At 38.3% G+C, this 21,851-nt stretch overlaps 1 protein-coding gene across 1 annotated transcript in view; it reads left to right on the plus strand.

Moving 5' to 3' along the window:
* Positions 1 to 2,366: 2,366 nt before the first annotated feature.
* Positions 2,367 to 21,851, plus strand: part of adcy6a (adenylate cyclase 6a) — a 74,259-nt gene continuing 54,774 nt past the window's right edge. Inside the window, exons 1-3 of the mRNA XM_055187906.2 lie at positions 2,367 to 2,615; positions 7,281 to 7,489; positions 8,103 to 9,030. Coding sequence (XP_055043881.1) covers positions 8,104 to 9,030 — 927 coding nt within the window. The 5' untranslated portion in view covers positions 2,367 to 2,615; positions 7,281 to 7,489; position 8,103. The remainder of the gene's footprint in view (positions 2,616 to 7,280; positions 7,490 to 8,102; positions 9,031 to 21,851) is intronic.

Below are 21,851 nucleotides of genomic sequence, written 5' to 3' on the forward strand. Positions count from 1 at the left end.
TACCATATTCCTATGTGCTTTGTTATCTGGATATTTAGGAAATGTAATTATGTAAATGATTCAGGGGGATTTTCTGTATTTGGAAATTCACCCCATGATGCTGTATCCTTGATACAGCATCATGTATTTTATTTTATTTTTGAGGAATCTGTAACCAGACCTTCGTCCTTACCTGGTATGCAATGGTTTTTCGTTTGATTGTTTCATATTTGAATTGGAATGTAAATTAGCTTCTGAATTATGTTTTTCCTACCTGGTTAATACATTGATATGTTTGATTTTATTCTGTGTTGCTCAGTAAATTCAATTCAATTAAATTCAATTTTATTTATATATATTGTACATTTTCCAAATTCTGTAAGTGTTAAAAAGTAATAATCAATTTGTATTATAAACAATCTTTTGTAGTCAGATAAATCTACCTAAATTACGTAACGCCAAAAAAAGACATCTGCAAGCGTCGGAAAAGACCAAACACGTTAAAATCCCTCACGATGCCGTTGGTTTCCGCCATTTGGGCCAACGGATGGATTGGTGATATATTTTCCCCCTTACACATTATACTGGTTCCTGTCAAAACATTTAGGAATTAGTTCATCGTATAAGTCAGGGGTGGGAAACCCTGGTTCTGGAGGGCCATTGTCCTGCAGAGTTTTCCAACCCTAATTAAAAACACCTGAAAAATCTAATTAAAGTCTTCAGGATTACTTGAAAAATGAAATGAGGTGTGTTTGATCAGGGTTGGAACTAAACTCTGCAGGACCGTGGCCCTCCGGGAGTCATGTCATGCTAAATTGTTGACCACAAATTTCCGTGGGATAGTCACAGAATTTTTTGCTAATTTTTCCGTGGCATTTTTACGGATTGGTTACGGATTGGTTTTGTCCTATTTTCTTACCATTGTCGATTCGGTTTAGGGTTAGATTTACATAAAATTACATCCTTACCCAAACCCAACTCCAACCCCAACGCCATGCGACAATTGTATAAAGTTTAGAAAAAATAAAAGAATAAATCAGAAAAAATAGTATAAACCAATACTTAAAGTGACATACTAACGCAAACACCAAATCTAACCCTAAACCGAAGCGACAATGGTTTGAAAAAAGGAAAAAGCAGTTGAGTAACCAATACGTGAGAATTACGTGACTTTGTGAGATCATGTTGGTCATAATCTGTTACTGTAAGCATGTTATACATAGTTAATTGATCAATTACTGTCAAGTGAATTGTGAAATTTTGATAGAAAATTTGACATTTCTTACAGTGTATATTGAACCTTTTTTGTAATTTTTTCTCATTTCGATTTGTTTTACTGTTAAATATGATTTTTTTTTCAATATCACAACGTGTGTAATTTATTTACAGAAAAAAGTAAAGGTGTAAATGTGAATTCCTCCAGAGTTCACATCAGAAAATACTGACATATAATTGTGTTCTGTCATAAAAATGTACTTTTGAGAGATGAACTAAGGATTTTATACAAGTAACATGCTTTTGCAGGTAACCCGTGATGTTGTGCAGTTTGTACGACTTGTTCTGAGAAATGAACGCATTATTTTGCTAATTTTAAGATTCAATAAATTCTCCAAAGTGACTGAGAAAAACTAATTCACACATTTCATATTTTAGCAATAGCTGTCAACCACTGAAGAGTAGTGTAGTTTATCTGTCTATAGTTACAGCTTATTTCCAGATGCCAGGCCACAACGCAGAAACCCCGGGGCACTAACACATTGGCCTGTACATGTATTTCTAGAAAAAAAATGAATAAGGGTAATAATTTATTGCACAACATATTTTTGTTGTCCATCATAAAATCAATTAATTTGGAAAAGCCCTACTGTATCTAAGCAGTGCACCTGTTGAATGTCTGTCTGTGCATTGGTTTAGCAATATGATTTCAACAATGCGTTTGTGATCATTTAGGTGTGTTTGTTGTTTTATTTTTTTCTGTATTGTTTACAAAATGACGCGCAATAGATGTTTAGAATTAGGCTATGCATAATGTAACGTAAGACACCTGAATCAAAGTAATTGTGTGGGGTTTGAAATTGGTTTATTCAGTGTATTGCATACAGAATTTAAAACTGGAGGTTGGGTGCCCCCTCTCTTGTGAAAAATAACTATGGTTTTACTACGGTTAAAACCAAAAGCCCATGGTTACTGTGGTAAAACCATGGTTTTGCTCATGATAGATAGATAGATAGATAGATAGATAGATAGATAGATAGATAGATAGATAGATAGATAGATAGATAGATAGATAGATAGATAGATAGATAGATAGATAGATAGATAGATAGATAGATAGATAGATAGATAGATAGATAAGGACAGGTGAATCAGTCGTGGGCTCGGCAGTGAGGAGGAGCGCTGCTTGTTCGCAGGCCTTTAGGGGGAGTGTTGAGGCGCGTGGAGACTGGCACCGCGTCTGTATGAAGGGGGAGAGGCTGGAAAGCGACGGGAGCACAAGCGCGAGAGAGCTTCGCAGACCGTGGCCCTGTCCCCACTCGATGCCCGCAAACAACACATCGCCCTAACCGAGAACAAGGACACGGTATGATCGGAAGATCTCGTGCGCTTTCGCTTCGGAAATGGAGAGATGGTCCACGGTGAGTCAGATCTTTTTCTAGGGTGATCACTCATGTTTTATGTAGGGCTGCTTACTAACACGGTTTCTGATGGACAAACGTTATTTGATTATCACCGTTTGGCCTCGCGTTGCCGCGTCGCCTTGTTATTATAAATGACATTGACCGAGTCGGATGTCAGAAGTATGTAAGTTACGCGTGCGAACCTCATCTTGGCTTTAATGCAGCATTTTAGCCCCCGAGTTCTTCTGACATGGCGAATAACCAGTGGCCAAACGCAACACCCTCATTTATACTAGCGATACGTGCAATCATGTCGATCAGCTTGTTTGGACATTTACCATATAGCTGCTTAAATAAAATGCCATGTCTTCGTTGGCTCTGCAGATGCCGGTGAAATAAAACGTGAATCAGCCGGGTGTAAATGCAGAATGACTGAGGCATAAGGCTTGATGCCCATCTGAGGAGTTGTGCGAGTGTTAGTCAAGGGTTGCTGCCCATATTAAATCCGACGATGACTGATGCACTGGAATGCTCTGTAAAACGCGTCCAACGCACATATGGACCGAGTGCCTAGGGCCTGTAGTGCGCTATAACATCGGCTCTTTGGGTGAAGGACGGGGCGCCGAGGCTGTATAGCCCACACTTGACGGTCGGGTGTGACATGCTGTGTTGCACAAGTACCCGCACACTGTTACTGTAAGAGCCTCGACACGGTCACTGCTGCGAATATGGCACACACACACATACACACACAGTGTTATGTAACGAAGCATCTCCAAACGGCCTATGGGAGAAATGCTGCATAGTTCTGCTGCCATCGACGAAGCGCTGAAATGATGCAGCGCGCGCGTGTTGTGTCTTTGGTGAATATTCGTTGACATTTGTATGTGTACGCACGTCGACGCCTGCAGCTTTATAGCGCAAATAGGCGTTTCTTCTTGTTGGTTAAAGGACATGACAGCACGTTTGAATGAAGACTGAGGCATTTTCCGAAAATGCAAACGGGTATATGATTGATAATAATTATTGTGTGGCCATTGATGCGACGCTGCGATCTTATTGTGTATTACGTAACATCAGCGAGCGGCTGTCGTGCAAAGGTCCCGAAGGAATACGAGGACGATACTTCTACGATGCGCCTTACAAATACGGCGTGTAGAGATGTTCGTGCTGTCCTCTATCATGCTGTACGTGCTGTAATAAAAGAATGATTCAGAATGAAAATGTATGGCAGGTTAAATGTGCTGAACTTTCTGACATCAGCGTGTTGTCGTCATTGTCCGTCCGTCAAAATGCACAGCACGAGCACATACGTGCCAGTATGAAAGATATAGACAGTGTTTTTAGAGACCAAAAACTCACAGGCTGTTTCGTGTCTAAATATATGAAACTGTGGTTTATCATGCGCCATTTTTTATATGAATTTTTAATAATACTCTACGAATGTTGCATTCGCGGGTTTTCTGGAGGCCTGGTGGGAACGAGGGTTTGCGTTTAATATGGTCACTTCTTCCTAATGGTTTCTTTTGAATTAAACTAATATTGATGATTAGTGTGACGACGAGATTCGTAAGATTTTGACTTCTTTAACTTATTATATCCAATTCTTTACATTTATGAAAAAACTTTTTTAGCAATAAGAAAGTGGGGCCAATTGCTTTCCCTACTGAAAAATAGACCAGCATAAGCTGGTTTTAGCTGGTTTAAGGTGGCAGTAGCTGGTCTGTGCTGGTCCTCCAAGCCTGGACAAGCTGGTGGGTCAGCTGGTCTTTCAGCCTGGCTAGCCCACCTTAAAAAGAGACCAAAACACAGCTAGACCAGCTTAAAAAGTGACAAAACACAGCTAGACCAGCTCAAAAAGTGACCAAAATACAGCTAGACCAGCTTGCTATACCAGCAATACCAGCTAAAACCAAGCTGGGGGACCAACTAAAACCAGCTCACCAGCTTATGCTGGTCTTAGCTGGATTTTTCAGTAGGGTTGCTAAGTTTATTCATTATTAATGTTTCTGCAAGTACTGTATTAATTACTAATGCAAAGAAGAAATATTTTATTAGCATTATAAGTTAAAGGAATAGTTCACCCAAAAATAAAAATTCTTGTTATAATTTACTTCCATTCATGCTCTTCATAATGTTGATGTTATAATCTTAATAATATATTGAATTACAGTGTAGTAGTTATTTAGATAGATTATTCATTTTTACTGTATTTTGCAGGCCTTAACTAACTTCATACAGTGTTTTAGTCATTATTCATCATCTTGCAGATCTCAGGCCTCTTCTCTTGTTTTCTCATCATGAAGAGCAACTATGCTTGTATCAAACCTTTAGGAAAATGTCCATTTTTCTTACCTTGCGACCTGTCGAATAACGTTTGAATAACATAAATGGCAAGAGGGACCAGATTAGAAATGAAAAGTAACATTTTATAAAAAAAGGTCTTCAACAGGGGGTTTGTGACCCCTATGCTTCTCAAATTATTGTTTGACATCCAAATTATTTTTTGAAAAATAAAAACAGGCATTAAACAAAAAAAGCAATAATAGGTTTATAATGAAATGGTTATTTTAATATCTTTGTAATTTAAGCATCATAACAAAGTACAGGTATGTTTCATTTATATTGTACTACTATATGTGCATGTTGAAAAGCATAATTTCCATTTAGGAATTCTTGGCCTGAAATTGAAAATTGACATTTGATCTAATCTGTTTCTGAATCTTTTTAACATGTTTGCTTAGGAAAATTCTTATTACTGTTAAGGAAGTCAAATGTACTGTGTATTGATTTAAGATCTGCAGAGCGATTGAAAAGAAATACAGCCAGTTTAAGAAAATTAACCTTGTGATCATCCATATCAGTTTTCATGTTAGTCCTGCTGTTTTTGCTTACTGTGCATATGTTGTTATTTTAGCCTGTTATATAATGTATTTCTGGCAAGAAAAGGAATTTTACTGTAGATTGTATTAGGGATGCACCGATATATCAGCCTACAATCAGTTTCTGCAGATAAAAGCATTTTTTCCCTCTATCGGACATTAGCTGATTCATTAAAACAGCCTATGATCAGGGCAGATCTTATCCTACACTGTAATTTTTTTTGTATAAATTACAGTATTACTGACTGTTACTGGCAACTAGCTGCCAGTAACTTACTGTAGATTTTACATTTATGTTTTTAATTTTTACCGGCAACAATTTGTTCAAAGTTAAATGAACATTTTCAGTCTTTATCTTCTACAGTAAGTTACAGGCAACCAGCTGCATAATTACAGCAATTTTTTACAGTGTAGCCATTAGAACTCTTGCAGTGCGCTTATTTTGATTTGGGTGACAATAGCTACGTTAACATACAACCAAATAATCTGTTTGTAATCGGAATGATGGCTCAATCGGATTGAAAATCCTTGATGTAAACACCTTAATCAATACGACTGAGGTCGATCGGATGCAAATTTCGATTGTATTGAAGGGGGTGGTGTACACTGATCTCTGATCCGATCAGCAGGAGAAACTACGCATGTAAACACGCGAATTGCAGTATTTTCTCAATGGGATGCAAAAATACATTGTGCACATGTGTAGAACAATTGTGCTCAAGTTCACGTCTTATATTTAACTTATATGTCATGATTCTTGTCCCAGAAACATGCAAAAGCAAGGCAATCATGTGTACTTTCATAACATTAGGTTACATAAAGCAATAAAATATCATTGTGCCTTACAAAAAGTGTGTTTTTATCTGAAAACTTCTTAAGAACAACTTTCTCCAACTCAACTTTGTACATTTATCCAGAGATAAAGCGTGAACTTGATGAGAGATGCTGTGCGTAGCGTGGCGTTGTCAAGTCCTTACTTTTTTCGAGTTCAGATTTGGGCTACTGTTTAAATTGTTTCCACGAGTTTTTTAAAGATGAAAGGATTTTGTTTATTATTGACATTTGGTCTGTGAATAGCCATTGGGATGCTTTTGGGCTAGTTTTGAATGTCCATTGGGATGGTTTTGATATATGAATCTGGCAACCCTGGCTGTGGACTTGCACAGACGTTCAGTTCTTATTATATAGAATGTACATGTAAAAAGTATTATTATCAGATCGAAATGTTTAGGGTGCATGTAAACTAGGGTGGCCATTCGTGCCAGTTCCGCCGGACACCTCCCGAACATGTTTTCGGGTTCGTTCTCCAGAAGTCGCGTTGGTCGACTGCATACGTCATCAAGGTTTAATATTTCGGGTTTAATTTCAGAAAAGCAACCGCTACATTTTAAGGTAAGAATGAAACTACAATGATTGTATGTCTTAAAAGAAATAAATCTTAATTTTTTAACGTATTTTAACTGAAATGTGAGAACCTCGATGACGTATGCGATCGAGCAACGCGACTTCCGGAGAACGAACCCGAAAACATGTTCGGGACGTGTCCGGCGGAACTGGCACGAATGGCCACCCTAATGTAAACTGTATTGTCGTAACCTTCAATCGGATTAAATGCAATCGGATTGACAAAATTTGAATGTAAACACAGACAATCATAACAGAAATCGCTATCTAACGGTATTGGTACAGTGTGGGTGTAAATCTAAGTAATCAAATATTGGTATTTGCAGAAAAACTGTGATGTTGTTTATATTCTGGTGATCGATTTGATCCTACAGTGTTTTTAAATTTTTGTCAACAGGTCCAAATGACACAAAGGCACAGTTGAAGTCTCAGTAAAAGATCTTCAGGGTTATCCAGGCAGTCTACAGTAACCAGACCAAACTGGACCCCCAATACTCCATACTGAGTGGTCTGAACTCTCAAGTTTTGCTTTCACTCATCCACTGCTATAAATGAGTGTTTTAGAAAGAAAGATCAGGGCTGGGGTGCACACCAGAACCCATACAGGTAAAGAGATCAACACAATTCTGCCGTGTTACGTATAAGCTTTACAAATACCTACCTAACCCTTACTGTATAATACAATGTCTTTGTACAGGTCAGGCATCATACTGTACATAATGACAGATTATGACATTATTGCTCAGTGAGAACCTTAGTACAAAATAATACATCCTTAAAGGAATGGTTCACTTAAAACACACCCAAAACAATTATGTCATCATTTACTTAACTTTATGTTTGTCCGAACCCGTATGCTTTAATTTTTTTGTGGAAAAACAAATAGAAGATTTTCTTGTAGGATTTATACACACTTTTTAATATAGCCAGAGCTCATAAAGATCACATTCACAGCCTCACACTGAAAAAATAACACAATTAAAAGAATCCACATGTATTATATATTTTAAGCCACATGAGCATTGTGTGTGGAATAGACCAAAATTATGCTTTTGTCTGTTTTTGAGCTTGAGACATATGGTCACTATAAACTCTTGTTGTATGGACAAAAGCTGCATAAATATTCTTTAAAATAATGAATTGCATTTTTGGGAAATTTGTTCCATTAAATGACTCCGATAAAATTGATATCCTTACTTTTTATATTATCTCCCTACAGAATGTCCTGGATCAACGGCTTCCTAGTGGCCAGAGTGGACGATCGTAAGACCGCTTGGGGGGAGCGCAATGGCAAGAAGTCCAAGCGCAAGGTTGGCTCCACTCTCTGCAACCCACGCTACATGAGCTGCCTGCGGGACGTGGAAGCCATGGAGCCTCCTCCCCAGCCGGCGCACTCCCAGGCCACCCGGTCCGGAGGAGGGGGCATGGGAGGTACGGGCAACTTCGGTATACGCTGCGGATGGCAGGAAGACCACTACGCGAAAGCGGGGGGAGGGGGGGAAGGGGTGGGGCTTAAATCTGTCGACCTCGGCTTCGAGGACGGTGACGTCAAGGGGCGGAAAGGGGTCCGTTCGGGTTGTGACGGCTCCAGCGACGACACGGCCAGCGGAGCGGGGTCAGTGACGGCGGCGGACTGCTGGGACAGGGTGGTACTGGTGTTCCAGTCCAAGAAGTTCCAGTCTCGCAAGCTGGAGCGTCTCTACCAGCGATACTTCTTTAGGCTGAACCAGAGTTCCCTAACCATGCTGATGGGCGTTTTGGTGATCGTCTGCGGGGTCATGCTTACCTTTCATTGCATCCACGGACCCCCCGATGTGGTCTACGCCTCTGTGCTGTCTGTGGCGATGGCCCTGTTCATGGCATTAATGGTGGTGTGCAACCGAAACGGGTTCCACCAGGACTACATGTGGATGGTCAGCTATCTTGTGATTGGAGTGCTAATTGTGGTGCAGGTATTTGGGGTGTTGATGGTGGCCCCTCGCAGCGCCTCGGAAGGGATCTGGTGGTCCGTCTTCTTCATCTACATCATCTATACATTGCTGCCTGTGCGGATGAGGGCGGCAGTGCTCAGCGGAGGAACATTGTCCTCCATACACCTTCTCACCACGTGGAGGATCAACCAGGATGATGAGTTCCTCTGGAAACAGGTAAATCTCAATGCTGTAGTCACCATTATGAAGGAAACGTTTACCTAAAAATTACTATTTATGTAATTCCAAACCAGTATACGCTTCTTCTGTAGTAAACAAAAGGAACATTTTTGAAGAATCTTGACAGAGTTTTTTTTTTCCAAAGACGACACAATTTTCATTTTTGGGCAAATTGTATCTCATAAATCCAAATGACATCTTTCTGAAAGAGTAGTTTCATAAGCTTTAGTGAATATATGCATTAGGTTTTTTTGTATTTCTTCATTATTTTCTGGTATGAATGCAACTCTGTTGTCATTGTCGCTAGAGATGCACATAATATATTGGCCAATTATCGGTATCCAAAATTCCAAAATATTACAGCATCTTTAGCACGCAACCTTTGACAAAGCTGACAAATATCGCGTTAGTTCGTTTTGCGCGTGTAGGTCCAGAAAGCTGTTTTCGACCATAATAAGTAAATTCCTTAAGCAGTATTTTTTTTCTAATAATGTGTTTCTCGTTTCATGTATACAGTACCGATCAATCTACAGGTTAGTTTGTGATGTTACACATCAAACTGAAGTTTGACTCAATGTAATTTTTATAGTGTTCATACTGTTGAAAAAATGCGAAATTTTGAAACAATTCAAATTTGTACTGTCAGGTTGCTTTTAAAATATTTGATGAAACTAAAATTTTAAATGAAAATGTAATTTCATTATTTTTTGCAAAGATAAACGGTGTTTGCAGTTACATATAACAAGGCCATAGTCGTGTATATTTACTGAAAACAAGTGAAACACATCTTGTTTTGTCGTGTTAATTTTGACCCACCTGTGTGTTTCTTTCGTCACTGCAGGTGGGGTCAAAAGTAACAAGTTGATTTACCTTTGGTCAAAATTCCACCTGGTATTGATAGACCGCACTTGTGAGTTATTGACCACAGCAAAAAAATATATCTCTGTCTAAAACATTATCTTTTAAAATTAAGTTTTTCTAAAAAAAAGTGTACTTTTGCCCCTGCTCTCCCCTTCACATAAACGACAATGTGTATGGGTGAAGTTGCAAACAGCAAATCTTCAAATGCGACAGGCCTAGAAATGACCATAAACAACACATTAAGTGCCCATCAGAATCTAAATCACATCTGGCTTTACTGTGTTTTCAAATTGTGGCTGGCTTGACCACAGTCATACAAAGCATGCTCCAGCGTGGTAAGTCCTTAATATCTCTAACTTTGTACATTTCTAATGTACTTGTGAGGTTGCGCTTATGACCTTTATTATTCATTCAACGTTTTTAGTAAATTGAAACAGTTAGACATGGATGTTACACACAATTAGTCTAACTTGAATTTTATCCGATTTACCTCAAACCACTTGTATTAATTCTCTACTATGTCACTCGTGAAACTTTGGGGAGGGCTACAAAAGTAGTCATTGCCATTTTTCTTTGTAGGCGTGGTTTAAAGAGCAACTATTATCAGATTCACGACTTTACATTTCCTTAGGTGTGTAAGTGTGTATTAGTACATGTTAACGATATGCAAAAGGTCCAAACCCCAAAGTGAACAATGACGCGGGTTATCGTCTTCAACGTAAATCTCTTTTCTTGGACTACAACAAACACACAGATTGTAGGCAACAGTTTACTTCTTGGGCCTGTTGACGTAGACAAGATCGAAATTATCATAATTCCGCCCTCTTCTGACTCACAGCCTGTAAGTAGTCTATGTTTTCATATTTAAAGTATTTACTGATGAATAGACCATGATTCAAACTCGAGTTTTGAGCTGTGCAGAGTAGCGTTTGTTGAAGTTTCTATGATCACAAATGCAGAAATGGTTTTAATCTTTTAAATGTTTTAGTATCCTTACCTTACCAATCTGTTACGTCCTGCTCAAGCCTATGTGACGTCAATGTATGCGACGATCGGCAGGATCATGGCGCTTCTGGACGGTAACTACAAGTTTTTTTTCTATTTTTAAACCATTGTCGCTTGGGGTTGGGGATAGAGGTGGGGTTTGGATGATGTCAGTTTAAGTATTGGTTTATACATTTTGTCTTCTAATTTTTAAGTCGCTCTGGGTTGGGGTTAAAGTTGGGTTTGGGTTAGGATGTAATTTTATGTAACAGAAAGTCGTTGTAACCCCAACCCCAAGCGACAATGGTAAAAAATTTGGAACAAAAATTGAGTAGTTAACGTTTAGAAGCGGCATGATCCTGCTTATTGTCGCATACATTGACCTTGCATAATGTGACGGCGTTCCCATTTTGTCAAAATAGTGACGCATAGGGGCACCCTTCACGTCTTCATCCTGACGCTGAAGGCGTTTGAACATGCTTTGGTTTTTTTACGCCTTGGGGTGTGAGAATGGGTTGCCAAGCCGCACTGGCAAAGTTAATCTATCAACTTGGTCATCTGCATTTTCTGGATCAGATTCGGCTCGTATTGATAAGGTAGTAAAGACGATATTAACTCCTGTCAGTATTGCGTTGTTAGCGAATCTTTCAAACATGGTAAGGAGTGTTACATTTCCGGCTGGAGTCAGGGGAATTCAGGCCAATCACAACATACAGATAAGCTTTTCAGATCATTGAGCTTTCTAACTGGATTTACAATAATGTCCTGTATATGGAAAATAATGTGTTTTTTGAACCATCAACATGCAAACACATTGTATTATACCAAATACATTGTTGTTTTTTAGCAATAAAATAGATGCTCTTAAAATAGCGACAACGTCATAAATGGGTACATTCCAGAACCTGGCGTTTGCTAGGCTTGGTGTCAAAAACAGTTGATATTTCAGTAACAAGGACTTTTTTTAGTTCTAAAACTTACAGGAGGTTCGTTTAAGTACGATGACCTCTTAACAAAACAAAAGCTTAAGTTAAAATTGATTCTTTAATTCACCACACTTTTAAACAGCCAATATCCGATAGTGTGAAAGCTGCTTTTATCAATACCAATTTTATGCCAATGGTACATCCCTAATGTAATGGTTGAGTTGGTTTAACTGGTTTATAGTTGCATAGTGATCACAAAGTAATTGCAAATAATTGCATCATTTTAAAGAATGTTTGTTTTTGTAATATAGAGACTAAATGTAATCACAGTGATTCCACCTGTACATAATTACACTGCTGTTCTTATATCTGTATTTACTGCTCTTATCATTGAAGTGTTTATTTATAAAGACAACGTCAATTATGCAAACACTCCGAATCAAATTCCACCGTAGTAATCAGTCACCTGATCGTATGTACACTTCCACCCACGGCGTTGAGCTCACATCCGTGAGTTTGTTCTCTGTGTTGCATTGGATTACCGGTAGGATCTTTGTTACTTTAGCCGAGTTGAAGTGACTGCTTACATGAATGTTTTTCCTTCGTTGGAGTTAGCAAGCATTGGTTCATTCATACATACATTTGACTATGATCACGAATATGCTTTTATTTCTGTCAATCTGAAATAATTTTTTGTCATTAAGCGAATTTTGTTGTTTATTTTGTCTGTTTATTGGTAATCTGTTGGTCTGGAAGCCGTGTATGAAGTGGCCAAGTAAATGATTCTGCTTTCATTGCTTTGACTAAGCCTTGCATGGCTGACACCGCCGTCGGTGTATGAATGTGTGAGTGAATGTGAGGCAAATTGTAAAGCGCTTTGGATGGCCATAGGTCTGTTTACCATCATTTACCATTATGTATGACCAATGATGGTGAAAGTACAAAAAAAATGGAAATGTTGATGAGTATATCATTAAAAGGTGAAATACTGTAACTTACACTGTAGGTTTTGGGGCTTAAGGTTTGTTCAAATGCAATATGACTAGAGCTGGGTCAGCATGGGATTTTTAATGGTATATGCTGTAATCTAGAGACCAGCCTGGCCTATAGCCAGCACAATGCTGTTATGTACTGCAATGTAATTATTAGCAGATAAAATGTAAATGGTGCAATATTCAAATGGTAAATGGTGCATTATCGCATGATAAGACATGCATTTTGGAGATGACACAATTTATTGAATTTTAGCAAGTTAGCATGCTAAATGCTAATATTAGCATGCGTCTTGCAACGGAACTCTGGTTGCATGTTCTGAATCTGCTGTGCCAGGCATTGGCTGAGCTATCTGTGGCCACAGTGTGTTGTTGTGAGTCAAGCCAAGGACCTCGGGGGTAGGATGAAGGTCACACGGCGTCGGTTGAATGAACCACCCTGACAGAGGCGATCCTTTTCTCTCCTCGCGCTCCTCCCATGAAAATATCAACATAATGTTAAGTGCTTTCACCCAGGCCTCTGTGCTCCTACACAAGGAACGCTTTGTACTTTTCGTCAGGGTGTGTGAAGATGGGAGGAGTTTATGGGGCAGGGGGCGGTCTGTGTGTATGGGGTATTGACCCCTCGGGTCAATGTATGACCATAGTGCATTTATTTCCAATGTACAAGGCAGTGAGAGAGGCAAACAATGAGAAGGACAAAGAGGAACGTGTTAATGTTTGAAACAGGAAGGAAGACTTCCATAGGAGACGCTTTTCTAGCTGGTTTATTTGCATTATTCCTCAATGTTTGCAGTACATATCTGATGTTTATCAGAAGCTAAGACAGAAGTAGCCAGCGAACACAAGTTAAAATGACATTTCCATTCTCACAGAGATAAACTGTGAATATCTGCCCAAGTTGTCCTTCGGATGTGATATTAAAGAGACCTTTGCACCAAAATGATTAAAGTCCTTGTAAAGTCTGATATTAAATGCGTTTTGAGTTTGTGACAGCACAGAAAAATGTGTTATTAACCAGGGTTGTCACGATTTTCCAAATCCTCGATTCCATTTTAATTCTAAGGTCACGATTCGATTCTCGATTCCATTTTTTTTTTTTTTTTTGAGGTTGTGACTTAATTTCGATCAATTTCGATTTAAAATCTAAATCATGACACCCTTATTATTAACCACCCAACCAAGTTTGAATAATGGAAAAATGACAAGTAAAAAAAAAGTTATCAAAATATTGAAAAAATGGCCAGCATTCTCTGCTCTCAGACGATGGGGGCGTGTCCGCTGTCGGCACTGAAACCACGCCCACTCGCAGAAAAGCTGCTATCTTTCCAAACTTTGAAATACGCTACCAACTGAATGGATGCCATGCATGTTGGCTGAAGTGTGTCATCGAGCCACTGTTTTAGGCCCTCCTAAAAAATCCTGAACTCAGAAATGGTGAAAAACTGTTTAACAAACTAACTCTGCAATTTAGAGCATTAACCATGTTTTTCTGTCAAGGATTGAGGACCATTTCTATAACCATACTTTTACTTCAGATATCACTGTTGAACTTTTGTCATTGTCATGTAGCCCATTGTTCTTGTCATTTGTTTACATACAGTACTTCAGCTTAATAATTTTTAACTCTTTCCCCGCCATTGACGAGTAAACTTGTTAATTAAGAGAAAACATTTGCATAAAAACGTGATTCTGATGAATTTTTATGTTAATCTGCAATACCGCGATTATCCACTAGTTGCACTTACCTAATTTATGAAAAAAAAAAACTGAAACCAAAACATTATTTACTAATTTTAAACTTTATGGGGTGGTTTCCCAGACAGGGATTATTTTAAGACAGAACTAGGCCTTAGTTTAATTAGGAAATATAACTAGTTTTAACAAACATGCCTGACTAAAAACATTACTGAGGTGCATTTTGGGCAAAACAAAGGGCACTGATGGATGTGCATGTTTTGATAATCGTTCTGAATCTGATCTTTAACAATATTTCTTCACAGAAATGCAATTATTTTGCAAAAAATTGTATTTCTGAAGAAAAATACCCATATTTAAGAGTTTATAAGCAGAGAAAAAATATAGATAGGAAGAAACCTTTTTTCACTTCTGTTTGTTTGTTTGAAAGCAGAGGGTCTGTTCTTTCATTAGATATATTTGTATGTTTATATATTTTAAGAAGAAAAGACATTTTGTGAAACTTTTGTGAAAATCCCAAAAAATGCTGGCTGGCAACTTTTCAAAAAAATGGATGGCAGGGAATGAGTAAATATATACAGGGCTACCAAAATTATGGAATGTGGCTGTGCGATGCCGACCAAAATTCACATCTCAGTAATTTTGGGAAAAATAAAGATATCCAAAAATGTTAATGCGCAGGGCATCAAATGCAGTGTACTCTTTTAAATCTGTATGGTGAATGCTCATGCTTCGTCATATTGATATTAACAGCTGTGGTGTAACTACAGTAACCATAATACTGTATATGTAGTAAAACCATTGTCTTTTTCACTTTCTGCGGTACATTTGGACCTGACAGTCAGGAAGGTCTTCACAAATCACAGGTTAAGTCTTAAAAAAGATCTAAAATGTGAACACAGGAATCAGTAAGAGATATTAAAATCAGCAGGTCATAACGAATCCAAGGTTTAAGAACTGGGACCCGGATCTTAAAGGGATATTTCACCCAAAAATTAAAATGATTTCATCATAGATGTCATCATTCTCTCTCTTTGTGAACAATATGATCATTTGTATTAAAAAAGTTTAGTAACAATTTAACATAAGAAAGAAAACATTGTACAGCGTTTTATATTACATCAAAATATGGAGATATCTTATTATACCTGTATTGAAATTTGAAACTAGCACCATAGTTCATAATTCATCTTTTCAACGTGACCGTCAATTATTTGTTTTTGGGGAATGCACAGATGACAGATGCACTCATCTCTAATAGCGTAAAGCAGATCTGTGTGTAGATTTCTCAGAAAGCTGCAGTATTATAATACAGTCCTATTTATGCTGCAGTGTGGACACTGCATCCCAGCATTTCCCCTTTCCTCTGTGACTCATTAAACCGGCACACTATCTCTGCAGCTTCTGGATTTGAGTATGCTTGCCTTCAATGTACTTGCCTACCATTTAATTTATGTAATTATGTATAGTTTATACCTTTGACAAGTTTATTTTAAATACAACTTAAAATGCAGCTGGGTGTTTTTATCTGTCCTTCATGTGTTTCCTGGCTACTGAACCCATGACTTTGGCGTTGGCAGCGCTATGATCTACTATTAAAGCTAGTAACACTGCATGCCAGCTGATAGTCTGAGAAAAGTTAAAACAAGCCCCAGGAATTACAACCGTGTTGTTATACCGCAGGTACTATTTATAGAGCAAATTCATATAGTCGTAAAACCTATTTTTAAGTTTGTGCACGTGTACACGCTCTCACTGTCTTACAGTTTCACTGTAGTAATGTTTTGCTGTGCTAGTTTCAAATCATATGTTTGCATGAGCTTCCCACAATCATCCTCTTTTCACACCTCATTTAACTCTTTGTGCTGTTCACACAAATCTTGTGTTACTGTTAGCCTGTTATTTGTTTATATAATATGCATTTTTAGAGTGGTTTGCACATTTTGGTTAAGGATGTTTTGGAGCATCATTAAATGCTGTATTTTCTTTCTACTATGGAAGTTAATGGTGCTTAAAAACTGCTAGACACAAACATAAGTAAGCTCTTTGTTGAAGGATCTTTGTTCTGGGCACTGTGACAATAGGGGGCCCATTATGTCCTCTACTGTTTAACTTAGTTTTTGGGTCAGACTGCATGAATTTATGATATGTGACAGACCTGCATATATATTTACACCTACTACTCTTAGCGAGGAGAGTTTGTTAATATTGGGGAAGTGCATTTCTCTTTCGCTCCAGTACTTCATTGTGACAGAGTTTTCTTAAGGATCATAAGTCAAGAAAAAGAGATCTAAATTTGAAAAGTTTCCCATGTGCTTGTTAAGTTATGACGTAAGGAATACGGTTTCCGGGTCCAAGCGGGCACTCATTTCAATAGAGGATATTATATAAACAGCCATTTATGAGCACTGTGTCAATTATTCATATTATACATATAAGCGAAAATATTACATTGCAGTATTCAGGCTCACCGAATCACAGAAAGCAACTTATTAATAATTCGTAAAAAATCCATGTCTGTGAGTCCATGTCTGGTCATCTCGGATTTTGTTATGGAGATCGGGTGTTTTTGGTAGTTTTGCATTTGATTTGTGTGTATATACAGTGAGGAAAATAAGTATTTGAACACTCTGCTATTTTGCAAGTTCTCTCACTTCATCATGGAGGGGTCTGAAATGGTCATCGTAGGTGCATGTCGACTGTGAGAGACATATTCTAAAAAAAAAAATGAAATCACAATGTATGATTTTTAAACTATTTATTTGTATGATACAGCTGCAAATAAGTATTTGAACACATGAGAAAGTCAATGTTAATATGTGGTACAGTAGCCTTTGTTTGCAGTTACAGAGTTCAAATGTTTCCTGTAGTTTTTCACCAGGTTTGCACACACTGCAGGAGGGATTTTGGCCCACTCCTCCACACAGATCTTCTCTAGATCAGTCAGGTTTCTGGACTGTCGCTGAGAAACACGAAGTTTGAGCTCCCTCCAAAGATATTAAGTTTAGGTATGGAGACTGGCTAGGCCAAGCCAGAACCTTGATATGCTTCTTACAGAGACACTCCTTGGTTATCCTGGCTGTGTGCTTCGGGTCATTGTCATGTTGGAAGACCCAACCTTGACCCATCTTCAATGCTCTAGCTGAGGGAAGGAGGTTGTTCCCCAAAGTCTCGCAATACATGGCCCGGTCATCCTCTCCTTAATACAGTGCAGTCGCCCTGTCCCATGTGCAGAAAAACACCCCCAAAGCATGATGCTACCACCCCATGCTTCACAGTAGAGATGGTGCTCTTGGGATGGTATTCATCATTCTTCTTCCTCCAAACATGTTTAGTGGAATTATGACCAAAAAGTTCTATTTTGGTCTCTTCTGACCACATGACTTTCTCCCATGACTCCTCTGGATCATCCATATGGTCATTGGCAAACTTTAGACGGGCCTGGACATGTGCTGGTTTAAGCAGGGGAACCTTCCGTGCCATGCATGATTTCAAACCATGACGTCTTAGTGTATTACCAACAGTAACCTTGGAAACGGTGGTCCCAGCTCTTTTCAGGTCATTGACCAGCTTCTCCTGTGTAGTTCTGGGCTGATTTCTCACCTTTCTTAGGATCATTGAGACCCCACGAAGTGAGATCTTGCATGGAGCCCCAGTCCGAGGGAGATTGACAGTCATGTTTTTCTTCTTCTATTTTCTAATGATTGCTCCAATAGTGGACTTTTTCACCAAGCTGCTTGGCAATTTCCCCGTAGCCCTTTCCAGCCTTGTGGAGATGTACAATTTTGTCTCTAGTGTCTTGGGACAGCTTTTTGGTCTTGGCCATGTTAGTAGTTGGATTCTAACTGATTGTATGGGGTGGACAGGTGTCTTCATGCAGCTAATGACCTCAAACAGGTGCATCTAATTTAGGATAATAAATGGAGTGGAGGTGGACATTTTAAAAGCAGACTAACAGGTCTTTGAGGGTCAGTGCCCGGTTGCATGAAAGTCCTTAAGCTAAGAAATCCCTTAAATATAAGTTTAAGGGTGCCCTTAATAAAAAAATGGGTTGCAAGAAAAAACCTTAAGTGAACCTTAAGGATGTCAATAGGTATTTACCCTTAAATGCTAAAGTATTACCTTAAGTTCTGCTATGCGTTGCTACAAAGTCCTTAAGTCCCATTTTCCCTTAAAAACTTAAGGGACTATAACAGGTCCCTTAACGTGATTGCTGATTTTATGGTTATTTAAGAAAATGAAGTACCAACGCGCATTTCTAACGTTCGAAATAATCCCTTAGAGAAAAGTGATGCGCATTTATTAGCGGTTTGATCGTCTGTCAATCTTAAGTGCTTCAAGCTTGAATTACTTTGAGGTTTTATACATGCGGCACTTTACAGTCTGTTATTTGCGATGTTTCATTGTACACAAATCCGCCGTCTGTTGAACTGCGTGCGTTGATTTGTTTACGCTGTGAGATTTTGTAACTATAGCAACTGCTTCTCCGCTGCCGTGTTTTGGCATAGACTACTGTAAAATAAAATACTTAGTTTAAACACTTTGACAGTTAAGACCTTTGTTGCAACGCTCTTAAATAAATCCCTTACCTCAGGGATTTTTTCTCCCTCAGGGAAATCTTCACTTAAGGAGTTTCATTCAACCAGGCACAGAATTCTAGCTGATAAACAGGTGTTGAAGCCCAAATACTTACTTGCAGCTGTATCATACAAATAAATAGTTAAAAAATCATATATTGTGATTTCTGGATTTTTTTTAGATTATGTATCTCACAGTGGACATGCACCTATGATGACAATTTCAGACCCCTCCTTGATTTCTAAGTGGGAGAACTTGCAAAATAGTAGGGTGTTCAAATACTTATTTTCTTCACTGTATATGCATTTTTTTCCCCTCTATGGCATTTAAGATTGGTTGGACCCGGATGCGATGCGTGAAAGCAGACTACAATCTTTCGGGCAGATAATCGTTTTTTATATTAAATTTTAAAACGGGTAATGAAAATCCCACAGATTGAAGGAGGGTCAGAGACATATGAGCCAGTATATACTGTAGAAGTTTGGAGTGGGGTCTTTTGACTTCACACAGCACCCAAGCATTGTTCCAGTGAGTTTTTAAGCATGTTACACTATGTAAGAACCAGAATACATTATAACTCATTTTACAAGGGCATGTGAACAATAGAGATGCAGTGGTTGCAACTTTCTTGGCCAATTCCTTTTCTTTCATAAAAACTTTATTTTCATCATAAAATAAATGATGAAACATTGCACTTTCATCCAAACTGCTTTAAAATACAGGATCTACTTTCATTTGAGCATATTTCAAAATACATAAGAGAAGCCAAGCTAATATAAAAAATATATAATAAATAAATATTAAAATCGAGGCTAATAATAGAATGTGCTTTGGCGGGCAACTCACAGACTCCATGCGGGCATCCTGGAGACTGATGGTGGGCAAGGGTTGGGTAGAATGCTCCAAAATATCTTTCTATCGTCAACTACAAATATTTATAAAATAATTTTTGAGCCAAACAAATGAATTCAGTGAAGTACCTTGCACATCGAAAAATAATGCCAAATGGGTACCATGTGTGTTAAATAGTGACGCAGAGGGGCGTTGACCGAATGTCAATATGAGATGATCATAAGTTGGGAGTAAGACTGTGTTGTCCCAGCACACATCGGCAGGGTTGTCAAATTGGAGCAGTCTTTCCCATTTCTGTCCTTTAATTTATTACAAAACATGATTTGATTTATGAAGGGATGATTTATGAATGGATGATTTAGGAATGGATAATTTAGGAATGTTTTCCACTGTGCTTTGGCTATAACAGTGTTCTGTGAAAAGTTTTTTCAGGGCATTATACATGAATGTGGCTGTTTAAACTCTTAAAAAAATGAAGTGTACACTGTATAATATTATTCTTAAAAATGGTTTGGTTCATAAATGAACAAACTGCAGTTTGCTGCATCTTGACATCTGTTATGTTAGATTAATGCAACTTACATTACATCTATAAAGTTATTTATTGGAATGTGTGTTCCCCGAGGATCAAACCTATTACCTTTTACGTTGCCAACACAATGTTTTTCGAGTTGAGGTAGAGCAGTGGTTGTCAAACTTTTGGGCGTGCACCCCACCTTGTGTAGGGTGCATCCTTTGCGCCTCCCCCAAACTAAAATTCATCAAACAATCTTAGAACTTAGAAAACGTAGAATTTGAATTAAACAAATATTAAATTATATAGTATAGTGTTGTTTGTTAGTAGCCTTATTTTTCTAAATGTTTAATTACACAGAATTTATGATACATGAATGTATAGTGTCATAAAACTGGGGCCTCCAAGAACCATCTTTCACCCCCCAGTTTGAGATCCACAGAGGTAGGGGAACATGTGAATTCTGTACAGGTGCAGAAATTCTGTGCATAGTTTTCAAATCTAGTTTGTCATCTAGGTATTCTGTGCATATATTTGTTATGCTACAGCAGGGTTTCCTGCAGAAAATTTGTTAGTTAAGGTGGTAGGGTTGGGCATGATGAAAATGAAAATATTTTTATTCAAAACACTCAATTAAAACTTAATTTAAAAGAAACTATGACAGAAAATGAACACATACTAGATTATTAATTAATAAAATGTTTTTAACAGATACCTCTAATAAAAATAGCTGCGTGATGAAGTGAAACTTAAGGGTTAATAAACACAAACTAAAGCAAATGTTGGTGATAGCGCGAAGATTGTAAAAAATTGTAAGATTGTAAAAACTGATTATTTCCCACTATTAATTACATTACATTATCTTAAAGGAGTGCAACTACTGTAGCATGTAAATACAGTAATGCACATAAATAACGTGAGCAAGAGCGCCCAGCAATTATAGGCACGTGCAACCTAGCTAGCAGGTTGCTCAAACAACAAAAATCACTAGCTATCTTACTTTAAATTTGCAAGACCTATAGACTAATACAATAACAGGCTTAAATAAACCCAAAACATAAGTCCACTTACAGTTCATACGGACACGCGTTTTATCAACTGGCTATATGCTCCAGACAGTTGACAGGCCATTTTGGCTGTGTGGCGCGCGTGCACGCTCGTGCTGTGTAGCGCGTCCGCGCTATTCTCCGAGATGTTTTATCAACTGGCTACTAGTTATCTTCCAGACAGTGACGGGCCACGTCTTTCTCTCATTTGGCCGTGTGGCGCACGTGCCCACTCACGGTGTGAAGCGCGTCCACGCTATTCTCCGAGATGCACTCGACGGCCTTTTGTGCAGCGATTTTTTTTTTTTTTTTTGGACGACCTAGTTAAGGCGGTAGGGTTTCCCAGCTAAGGCGGGCCACACCTGAA

The sequence above is a fragment of the Misgurnus anguillicaudatus genome, chromosome 13, assembly GCF_027580225.2.
Source record: "Misgurnus anguillicaudatus chromosome 13, ASM2758022v2, whole genome shotgun sequence".
NCBI lineage: Eukaryota > Metazoa > Chordata > Actinopteri > Cypriniformes > Cobitidae > Misgurnus > Misgurnus anguillicaudatus.